General features: G+C 54.4%; 1 protein-coding gene across 1 annotated transcript in view; it reads right to left on the bottom strand.

Annotated features, from left to right (window-relative positions):
- Positions 1–4,020: 4,020 nt before the first annotated feature.
- The window catches only part of LOC133340523 (microtubule-associated protein RP/EB family member 1-like), a 30,390-nt gene continuing 22,383 nt past the window's right edge, over positions 4,021–12,027 (bottom strand). Inside the window, exons 5-7 of the mRNA XM_061548822.1 lie at positions 11,291–11,454; positions 9,256–9,405; positions 4,021–8,650 (exon numbers count right to left, since the gene is read on the bottom strand). Of these exons, the coding sequence (XP_061404806.1) occupies positions 8,597–8,650; positions 9,256–9,405; positions 11,291–11,454 (368 nt within the window). The 3' untranslated portion in view covers positions 4,021–8,596. The remainder of the gene's footprint in view (positions 8,651–9,255; positions 9,406–11,290; positions 11,455–12,027) is intronic.

Below are 12,027 nucleotides of genomic sequence, written 5' to 3'. Positions count from 1 at the left end.
GCACCCTCCTACCACGTGCCCCCCCCTCCCCACCACAGCCCCCCCCCCACATCCCCCACAGCCCTACCCCTCTCCATGAGCCTGGTGAAGCCCCCCCCCCCCCCTCTCAGCCACCCGCTGTAGACTTTCACCGCAGTTTATGACCCCCCAGAGTCTCGAAACGCGTCCCACCACTCGCCCCTCTCGCGCCGGGCAGACGCGATGGTTCTTTAAAAAAAAACACAATACATTATTTTATTGCATTGTTTAATTTTTATTATTGTATTATTTCCCTTCTACGTGACTTTACCGAAAGAACCAAGAAGATGAATCCCTGCTGCAGTCACGAAAGCTTCAAATCGAAATTTAAACCAAGTTGTTAATAAAACCTGTTTTTTTTAGGAGTTTATTTGTGCCGAGGAGATCTCCGATTGGCGACTTGTCCCACCGGATGGCACCGCGCAAGTCAACGCCGCCGTTCCGCCCCCGTGGGCGCAGTGGATGTTTATCCACGTGAAGCAGGGCTCGCAAACGGGTTTTGATCCCTTACCCGTACCCGTACCCGGCCGCACCAGGGTCGCAATTGGGTACCCGTACCCCTACCCTACCCGTACCCCTACCCGATACCCGGGTATCGGGTAGGGTACCCGATTGCGACCTCTGGGATGAAGCCATGTTGCAGGCGCGCGTGGGCTGATTCTAGGAACTTGAATTGTGAGAAGAGACAAGACGTTGGGAAATGAGTGACAAACGGTGACTCACCAGTGACTCACGGCCTACCCGTACCCGGCCGCACCAGGGTCGCAAACGGGTACCCGTTACCCGTACCCTACCTGATACCCGGCTACCCGGCCGGGTATCGGGTAGGGTACGTGATTGCGACCTCTGGGATGAAGCCATGTTGTAGGCGCGGGTGGGTTGATTATAGGAACTTGAATTGTGAGAAGAGACAAGACGTTGGGAAATGAGTGAGAAACGGTGACTCACCAGTGACTCACGGCCTACCCGTACCCGTACCCGGCCACACGAGGGTCGCAAACGGCTACCCGTACCCGGCCGGGTACGGGTAGCCGGGTATCGGGTAGGGTACGGGTATCGGGTACCCGGTTGCGACCTCTGACGTGGAGGCTGATCGTCAAATTGGACAAATGTGGACCACAACGTTATGTCAGGATCGGAGCACAATCTATCCCCTGTGCCACGAAGTTCCATCACCACGGATGTCCAGCAGGGACGGGTCGGCAAGCATTTATGGTCAATACGTCCACCGCAGTGTTAAACTACAAATATTTAAGGAAAGCTGTCTCGGGTGTGGACCAATCAACTTCAAGGACAGTGCATACATTATCAGAGTTGTTTTTTTTTTGCATTATGACTGCAGGTATTGTGGTGAATGCAAACATGACTCCTTGTAAAAAAAGGTGTCAGTTTTGTTGCCAGATAGAAGGGTAAAAAAACCAATTTTCATATTTTTATTGGCAAAGGAGGTTCCAATGGTGTAAATGCTTCACCCCGAGCTCTCATACTCTGATGGTGCATTGTCTTTGAGTTGTGCGCCTTTTGGCGTCATCTGGTCCAACACCATGTGAGACTAGGCTCTAAGGAAAGCTGTCTCGGGTGGGGACCAATCAACTTCAAGGACAGTGCATACATTATCAGAGTTGTGTTTGTTTGCATTATGACTGCAGATATTGTGGTCTATGCAAACACGACTCCTTGTAAAAAAAGTTGTCAGTTTTGTTGCCAGATAGAAGGGTAAAAAAAAACAATTATCATATTTTGCTACTGGCAAAGGAAGTTCCAATGGTGTAAATGCTTACCCCGAGCTCTCATACTCTGATGGTGCATTGTCTTTGAGTTGTGCGCCTTTTGGCGTCATCTGGTCCAACACCAGGTGAGACTAGGCTCTAAGGAAAGCTGTCTCAGGTGTGGACCAATCAACTTCAAGGACAGTGCATACATTATCAGAGTTATGTTTTTTTGTTTGCATTATGACTGCAGGTATTGTGGTCTATGCAAACATGACTCCTTGTAAAAAAGGTGTCAGTTTTGTTGCCAGATAGAAGGGTAAAAAACGAATTATCATATTTTGCTACTGGCAAATGAGGTTCCAATGGTGTTACAAATATTTTAGTTGTTTTTTATCTCAACAGGTAAGGGTCCACTGAGCAACGTGGCTTTTTCGGAAGCGACCTGGCCACAAACGACAGCTCAAGTGGCTCATCACGTGCAAATGTACAGCAACCAAACACTGCACTCCAAACGGATGTCTCTAAATGTGGAGGGGGAGAAATACCGCACGAGAACTAATACCAGAGGTGGGACAAAGTCATTGTTATGCAAGTCCAAGTCGAGTCTGAAGTCATCAAATTCATGACTCGAGTCTGACTCGAGTCCAAGTCACATGACTCGAGTCCACACCTCAGAGGTGGGACAAAGTCATTGTTATGCAAGTCCAAGTCGAGTCTGAAGTCATCAAATTCATGACTCGAGTCTGACTCGAGTCCAAGTCACATGACTCGAGTCCACACCTCAGAGGTGGGACAAAGTCATTGTTATGCAAGTCCAAGTCGAGTCTGAAGTCATCAAATTCATGACTCGAGTCCAAGTCACATGACTCGAGTCCACACCTCTGACTAATACCATGGGGGGGGTCAGACATGCAGACTCCACTTGCACAGGCATCATCATGCAGGTTTGGCATCGAACTAGGCCTCGGCAAGGTAAAAGTTTAAATGTACAAAAAACAAGCCTACCTTTATCTTACAATACAATCACTCTACCCGACCTTTAACCCTTTAGCACAGGGGTCGGTAACCTTTTTGACTGGGAGAGCCATAAAATCCAAATATTTCTAAATATATTTCATTGAGAGCCATATAGAATTTTTCTGGTCACGGGACCCGTGACCCGAGAAATGTTATCTTCAAAACAAATTTCTGTTTACTTTAAAATGACACAGTATTATTAAGCAATATCACAAGTATTTAAAAATCTGTTCCAAACTGATTTTATTTTTTTATTATTTTTTAACTCAAAATTGTCTGAGAGCCATATGCCGTCACCGGAAGAGCCATATATGGCTCGCGAGCCATAGGTTCCCGACCGCTGCTTTAGCAGGTAAGGTTAAAAAGCAACGAGCCTACCTTTACCCTACCTCATACAAATTATCCGATTACAGGGTAATTACTGGGGTACTACTACACGTGAAAAGGTTTACAACGGTAAATGCTAGGTAGAGCTCTTTATACTTATAGAATACTCTAGATTCCAATTTTACACGCTTTCTTTGAACTCACTCCGTCTGTTGTTGTATCCTCAAATCTTGTAACTCAATTTTAACCCACTTCCCAATGTGGTATCGACTGCAAACTTGGTATACTTACGTGTCATACCGATGACAATAATATATTCTATCATATTTTTCTTTAAATTCTTTTTAACGTGATGTTTCCGCTTGGGTCTAATTGTCTACGCTCAACTGACGTTGGCTGCAACTGGCCACGGCCCCTTACGTGATGGCAAACTTTGGGGCCACTTCCTGGAGTCGTGGAGTTCTGCCATTACTAGGACATTTAATAAAAGCGTGTTTTTTTAAATCGTTTTTTTAAATGTTACTTATTAAATGGAGGCCACGGACTGCGCCACGGAGCTTTTAGCGGTAAACAAGGTACCGTATTTACCGGGTAATTCTTCGCGCTACCTTGACCCTCCCGGGTAATTCTTCCGAGCTACCTTTACCCTACACCTTGACCTTACCCCTTGGCATGTCCACACCTTTACCCTTTTACCCGGTAAAAAGGGTAAATTACCTTACCTTGCCGAGGACAAGATCGAACCCAGGACCCACCTGTAGACCAGGCGAGACAGCTGACATCCCCTAACCAACGTGACGCCCGGAGGCTGATCCAGGGGGCGGGAGGATTTGAACCGCAGACCTCTGCAATCGGTGGCAACCGCTCGATGCGTATCGCTGGCTGGGACAAGTCACCGTCCCCACCCCCAACCCCCTCCCAAATAAAGAGGCAGAGTGAGCATCTGTACGTACAAGACAAACGAAAAACCCACGTGCTTTATTTCTGACAGGAGGGGGAACCACATGTGCTTCTTGACCCATTTTTAAATCCTTTATATTAAGTTCGCTTGCTTGCTTGCGTGCTTGCGTGCTTGCTTGCGACCGTGCAAATCTTTCGGTCGTTTTTTAACCCACTTCCCGTGATCCAATCGAGCTGACATTTTGCACACAGACTCGTTGTGCGAGACAATTATTGTTCGTGAAAAATGTTTTCCAAAATTTTACACTTTTTCGGGAAAACAAATTAAATATTTAATTACCAATTGCTTAATACTGGCAGATAATCATCTGACCCATAGGTGGCAGCCATCTCAAGCCAGAGGACGAGATGACTCTAGCCGCCACGCATATAAAGGATTGAGTGAAAAACTTTGTTTTTACGGGTTATACTTTTTAAATCCTTTATATTAAGTTCACTTGCTTGCTTGCTTAGGACCGTGCAAATCTTTCGGTCGTTTTTTAACCCACTTCCCGTGATCCAATCGAGCTGACATTTTGCACACAGACTCGTTGTGCGTGACAATTTATTTTCGTGAAATTTTTTTCTCCAAAATTTTACAGTTTAGGGAATTTGTTTTATATTTACTTACCAATTGGTTAATGCTGGCACACAATCATCTGACCCATAGGTGGCAGCCATCTCAAGCCAGAGGACGAGAGGACTTGAGCCGCCCCGATGCCACGCATATAAAGGATTTTTTGTGAAAAACTTTGTTTTTACGGGTTATACTTATTGGAGGGTGGCCTTCATCGCCACCGTCATCATCACCATCACCAGCCTGGTGGCAATGGGCGTACTGGAAGCACCGATCTCAACCACTCAACTCGTCGCTTTGGGATGCTGCTGCTGCTGCTGCAGCGTTGGGGCAAGCGCTGGTTGCACAGGGCACACGTGACCAAGACTTTTCGAAGCGCTCACTCCTCCTCCCCGATATCGCTGCGACTCGAAACAAAGAAAACAAATTACAACGGGAGGCATCGATTCGAGCGAATGCTTCTCTCCTTTCATTCCATGAAGAAGGGCCGTTGCCCGAAACGTCACCTCACTTGGTGTTCTTTAGATACTTTTTTTGGCTCGTGCTATCGGCACGAGCGTCTAACCGCAGCGACCCACCCACCCCGCCACCCCGCCGAAGGTCACGCGAGATCTTTAAATCAAAGCCTCACAACATCCCGGGGGATTCTACGAGCCGCTCGCTTGCACAGCAGCGCGGAGGGGGGTGTGGGGGGGGGGTGTGGGGGGCGGCCGCGTAGCGACCCAGGCAGACATCACCACCACCCCCCCCCCACCTCTCCCACCCCACGCTGTCCCGACAAAGCGTCGGGGAAAGCTTCCGTTCACGACGGACATTTGAGTTTTGTTGTAAATCACTTCAAAGTTACCCTGCGGAGGAGGGTTGAGGGTCTCCATCGCGACGTCACGGCGCGTTCACGGGGCAGTACCAACCGAGCCTCATCGGTCACACGGGCGGGGGGGGGGGGGCGGCGGGGGAGTGACCGTGCCACCGACTTCAACAATTAGTTCTTGCGAAGGCCGTTGTGTGTGTTCCGCGTCTTCATGGCAACCCCGCCTGCCCGCCCGCCACTCGCAAGACAATTACAGACTACGCCTGTGAAACGGAGCGCCGCCTTCGCGGTGAGAAAAAAATGCCAAATGCGTGCGTGCGGGTCCTGGGGCGATGACGCTGCAGTTGCCAGCGGCCTTGGGGACGAGGCCCTGGTCCCGCAGTGGATAGACCGCGGTCGGTGGCGACGAGTTGATTTTGTTCAGTTGCATAGCGGCGTCTCGCGGCGATTGGCGAACCCAGAGACCCTCGGCAAAGATTACCGGGCGCGGCTAACATCGGTGGCGAGCGGCATCGGAAATTGGTCGCGAGGTTCCAACACAAAGACAAAGATTCCCCCGTACAGCCTTGAACTGACTGTTGGGGCAAGTGCCGTTAGCGAGCGCCGATGAAGGCCGTGGCGCACGAGGAGGTGGCAGGGGCGGCCAAACACCAGGCACGGCAGACGTCGTCTCCAGCGGCGATGTTTACACACCGCACACCGGCTCCTCGTTCTGATGCCGAGTCTACCTAGGGGAGGCCCAGGGCTGGGCCAGAGAGGTAGCCGTGGGCGGAAATTTCACCCGGGTCGCCGCGTTCGTAGTGCAGCGCTCAGATCGCGAGGCACTCTAGCCCTTCGCCGGGTTCGTAGTGCAGCGCTCAGATCGCGAGGCACTCTAGCCCTTCGCCGGGTTCGTAGTGCAGCGCTCAGATCGCGAGGCACTCTAGCCTTTCGCCAACATTGTCTGACCAGGTGCGGGTGAAGTATTGCCAAGTGACCCCCCCCCCCGCCGCCAAGGCAAGCGGAGGCGGCCTTTATCCAGGAAGCAAACTGAAAAATTGTAAATTATCATTTGGATGAGAACTACTTGCTGCACTGCTTTATAAGTGGCACCGTGGAGAGCAAACTAATGACTCGACCAGTCGACGTCTCCGTCACAACACGAGTGACGCGTGCGGCGACGGCAGGCACTCGTCTGCGCACCTTTGCCCTGCCCGCCACCCCCGGATCGAACACGTCACCCTCAACGTGAGCTGCGCCCCCCCCCCGCCCACCGCTGCGGGTCCACGCCCTGCAGTGTGTCAGCTGCGCCACCGCGACCGGCTACTCTCAAAAATCGCCGCGCGGCGTCGGCGTCGCCATCGCCCACCCCGCTCTGCCCCCGCGAACGCTTTGCCCGCGTCCGAGCGAGCGGGTGAGCGGCGAGGGGAGCGGCGAGGGGAGCGTGGCCGCGTCCGGCTACTCCCTCACCCGGTTAGCTTCACCCCTAAACCAAACCCCGCTCACCACCCCCGCGTCACGATTAGAACGACCACAGTTCACAAAAACAAAACGCGTCGCGCGACGAAACGCTGTCAGGCCGCTTAAGCAACAAATAGAATCGCCCCGGCCGCTTGAAAGAGCCGCGTCACTTGTGACGAGCGAGCGAGCAGACAGCTGCCCGCATCCGCTTGCAGAGACGAGAGCGAACCCCCCCGGGGGGGGGTGGTACGATGCTGACGCGCAAGCGGCCGCTCCCGCCGCGGCGTGGGGGGGGAGGTTCTGGCGACGATTGTGCCGAGGCCGCCCGTGGAGCCAACGAGACGGGGCGCGTTGCGGGCGACTTGGGCGCGGCGACGGGAGGCGGGTGGGGATCGAGCGTGCGCGCCGATTGGACACGGGCTGGTGACCCAACGACGGCACGACGGGCGTGACGGGGCTCGCAGGGCCGAGGGGGGCCGCGTGGTGGTTGGACAGCGGAGGGCCACTGGGTTGAAATCCGCCGTCGTTTGTGCGCTTTCCACGATCCCCCCTCCACTTGGGGTCGATTCTGAGAAAACCCGAGTTGGTGAACAGCGCAGGCATCTTTCGATTTAAAGCTTTCGTGACTGCAGGGATTCATCTTCTTGGTTCTTTCGGTAAAGTCACGTAGAAGTCGGACTCTGTCGCCTCGACAGACCTGGTTTTCACCGGAAGACGGCTGCTTGCATTGTGGCCGAAACGTCGTGAGAATGATTTTATTGTGTTTTATTTTTATTATTTTATTACTCCCCTTCTACGTGACTTTACCGAAAGAACCAAGAAGAAGAAAAAAAGCGCAGACATCGTCGCAAGACGACCGCCCCCCGCCCCCCACCCCCCACCCCCCACCATGCAACGGTTGCAGCTCGCTAATGGACGCAAAAGCAAAGTGAGATTTAATTCCATCGTTACAGTCAACTAACAGCCACACCGCCCCAAATAAAACGACATGGCTATGGCCCCCCCCCCCACCGTCCTCCCTCCCACCCACCCCCCACAACAACCGTAACTTCTCCAGACGTGAGACCAGGATACAAAAACAAGACGACAGCGCATCGACGAGACGCGGAGCAACGGTGCGTAGGCACGGTGGGGTGTGTGGGGGGGGTGTGGGGTACGACGGGAAAACACGACCACCAGGTGCGGACCACAGCGAGAGGGGGCAGGGGTGTGAGAGATGGGGGTCGGGTGTGAACCGGGGCAGCCCACAGCTCGTGGATAGGCTCGGACGACAGGCGACTTGCCCAAACGGGAGACGGGGGGGTAAGGTGTGAACATCCGGCGCGAGACGGGGCAAGTCCAAGGGGCGCACGTGGGCAGACGGGGCAAGCGAGCGGCTCGGGCGAGAAGACAAGAAAGTGTTGATATAAGACACGGACGGGTGGTGGGGAGGGGGGGGTCAGGTGACATTGGGGGGAAGAGAAAGAGTCATCGAATAAAAAGCCTGAGGTCAAGAGGCTGAGAGAGCGCGCGATGTGGCATCGCGCGCATGTCTGTGACGCGCGGCACGTTTGGTTTTGCGCGCCGTGACGTGCGCGTTTGTACGGTGCGTGTGCGCGTGTGGCGTGCGATAGGTTTGGCTCGGCGTGGTGCGTGTGGTGCGTGCGTGGCGACCCGCGTGTTCCCATGCGGTGCGTGTGGCACCACTCGGTCGCGACGCGTGGTTGCGGTGTGGCTGGCGCCGTGGGCTGGCGCCGTGGGCATGTGCAGCAGTGTTTAGTACGACTCTTGCTCTCCCTCCACCTCGTCTTCCGGCACCTGGAATCCATCCTGCACGGAGGGGGGTGCGAGGGAGGAAGGGGTGGAGGGGAGTGAGAAAATGGTGCCAGAAGTTTACACCCTCACCTGGTGTATAGGAGGTCGCGGGTTCAATCCCGACCCTGACACGTGTACATTTGGAGTTTGTGCATCTGCCTCCCCGCGGTTGTTTCTTTTTGTTTGCATTTTGACTGCTTGTGTTGTGGTTATTGCAAACATGATGCCTTGTATAAAGGTGTCAGTTTTTGTACCAGTTGAAAGGGCGTTCAAGATGTGCTTGTGTACGAGTCGTGGTCGTGGCTGTGCGGCGGTGGTTGAGTGCGCACACTCCGTGCCAAGCAGGATGTGGTTGTGTAGGGGTCACGGTTGTGGCTGTGCAGCGGTGTTTGAGTGCGCACTCTCCGTGCCAAGCAGGATGTGGTTGTGTAGGGGTCACGGTTGTGGCTGTGCAGCGCTGTTTGAGTGCGCACTCTCCGTGGCGATCAGGATGTGGTTGTGTAGGGGTCACGGTTGTGTCTGTGCGTCGGTGTTTGAGTACGCACACTCCGTGGCGATCAGGATGTGGTTGTGTACGAGTGACGGTTGTGCGGTGGCTGTGGCCATGGTCAAGTCCTCACCTCCGTGGCGTAGAGGATGTCGCAGATGCTTCGGATGACGGGCATCTTGTCATCGGTGCTCTGACACAGAACCTCGATCTCGCGCAGTTTTCCAAAGTAGAAGTCCCGCTCCTTCTCCAGCGTCTCCACTGTGGACTTCAAGTCTGTAAGCTGCAAGCACAGACAAAGATCCCCCGTATAGCCTCAAACAGACTTGTTAACAGAGGTCGCAAACGGGTTTTGATTCCTTACCCGTACCCGGCCGCACCAGGGTCGCAAACAGGTACCCGTACCCTACCCGTACCCGGGTAAGGGTACGGGTATCGGGTACCTGATTACGACCTCTGGGATGAAGCCATGTTGCAGGCGCGGGTGGGTTGATTCTAGGAACTTGAATTGTGAGAAGAGACAAGACGTGGGGAAATGAGTGACAAACGGTGACTCACCAGTGACTCACGGCCTACCTGTACCCGGCCGCACCAGGGTCGCAAACGGGTACCCGTACCCGGCCGGGTACGGGTAGCCGGGTATCGGGTAGGGTACGGGTATCGGGTAGGGTACGGGTATCGGGTACCCGGTTGCGACCTCTGCTTGTTAAGCGAGTAGCACCTATGAAGGCTGGCATGGCACACGAGGGGGTGGGTGGCCAACACCACGCACGGCCAGCTCTGTCTCCCTGATGCTGGTGATGTTTACACACTGCAAACGAGTACTCATTTAAGGCCGAGATGATTTAGGGGAGGCCCAGGGCTGCTTCAGATATTCCTCACCTTGGCGACTAGTTGTGAGTGGGAATCGAACTCAGGCCGCCGGTGTTCGCATCGCAGTGCCCTAACCACCGTGCCACCGTTCCCGACACCGGCAAGCACACGCAAGTTCACACGTGCACGCAGGGACGTTACGCACAAGCGCACACATACGGTGAAACCTTGGACTGCGAGCATGATTCGTTCCGGAAACGTGATCGTAATCCAAAGCACTCGTATATCAAAGCGAATTTCCCAATAAGAAGTAATGGAAACTCAGATGATCCGTTCCACAACCCAGGGTTCAATTCCCGCTTGCTGCATAGCACCAGTGACGATTATCTGAACCGGTCTTGGGCCTCCCCTAGATCGACTCAGCCTGAAATGAGTACCTGGTGCGGTGTGTAAACATCGCCACTGGGGAGACAAAGGCGGCCGGGTGGGGTGCTGGCCACCCATCCCCTCATGTGCCGTGCCGGCCTTCATAGGTGCTCGCTAACAGCACTTGCCCCGACAGTCTGTTAAGGCTACACGGGGGATCTTTGTCTTTGTCTGTTTGCGTGTGCCGCTGGGAGTGTGTGCACGTGTGTGTGTGCCCCCTGCTGTGTGTGCACGTGTGTGTGCACGTGTGTGTGCACGTGTGTGCACGTGTGTGTGTGTGCATGTGTGTGGACGTGCGTGTGCACATGTGTGTGCGCCCCCCTGCTGTGTGTGTGCATGTGTGTGTGCACGTGTGTGTGTGCATGTGTGTGTGCATGTGTGTGTGCGCCCCCCGCTGTGTGTGTGTGCATGTGTGTGTGTGTGCATGTGTGTGGACGTGCGTGTGCACATGTGTGTGCGCCCCCCTGCTGTGTGTGTGCATGTGTGTGTGCACGTGTGTGTGTGCATGTGTGTGTGCATGTGTGTGTGCATGTGTGTGTGCGCCCCCCGCTGTGTGTGTGTGCATGTGTGTGTGTGTGCATGTGTGTGTGCACGTGTGTGTGCACGTGTGTGTGCATGTGTGTGTGCGCCCCCCGCTGTGTGTGTGCATGTGTGTGTGTGCATGTGTGTGTGTGCACGTGTGTGTGTGCACGTGTGTGTGCGCCCCCCGCTGTGTGTGTGTGTATGTGTGTGTGCATGTGTGTGTGCGCCCCCCGCTGCATGTGTGTGTGCATGTGTGTGTGCATGTGTGTGTGCATGTGTGTGTGCATGTGTGTGTGCATGTGTGTGTGCGCCCCCCACTGTGTGTGGCCTGGCACAAGCGTCGTGGTGACATCACCGCCACTCAGTGGCAAGTGGCAGTTGTCGTTGTTATTGTGTGTGTGGACTACCTGTTGGCCGAGCTCGGCCACCGCAGGGTCCTCCCCGCACCCGTTGCGTGACGCCGCCGCCGCCGCCGCCGCCGCCCCCCCGGCTGGCAGCCTCCGGGGCCCTGCGCTGGCTTGGGTCGCTGGGGAGGCTGCCCCCATGCGCTGGACCGGCACTATGCGCGGGGCTACGCACACACACACACGCGGGCAAGCAGCACACGTACACATGCATGCAGACACGTGCACAAAAACACACAAACAAAGAACCCCGTATAGTCTTAACAGACTGTTGGGGCAAGTGCTATTCGGGAGCACCTATGAAGGCTATCGGCACGGCACACGAGGGGGTGGGTGGCCAACACCACACCCGGCCGCCTTTGTTTCCCCAGTGGTGACGTTTACACACGGCACGAGGTACGCAGTTGAAGCCCGAATCCAAGCGACCACGGGGAGAGAGACACGCAAACGCCAAATAGACAGCAGCAGGCGTCAGGGTGGGGATGGTACTCACAACCTCCTGCATACCAGGCGAGCTAGTTAACATATCCTAGCCACCGTGATGATGATGATGAGAGAGAGACACGCAAACTCCAAATATACAGCAGCAGGCATCAGGGTCGGGATGGAACTCACGACCTCCTGCATACCAGGCGAGGTAGTTAACATCTCCTAGCCACCGTGATGATGATGATGAGAGAGAGAGACGCAAACTCCAAATATACAGCAGCAGACATCAGGGTCGGGATGGAACTCACGAC

Source organism: Lethenteron reissneri, chromosome 10 (genome assembly GCF_015708825.2).
Source record: "Lethenteron reissneri isolate LAM-NWPU_2019-01 chromosome 10, ASM1570882v1, whole genome shotgun sequence".
NCBI lineage: Eukaryota > Metazoa > Chordata > Hyperoartia > Petromyzontiformes > Petromyzontidae > Lethenteron > Lethenteron reissneri.
The sequence above is the reverse complement of the archived record's forward strand: the minus strand, read 5'-3'. Positions and strand labels throughout refer to the sequence as shown.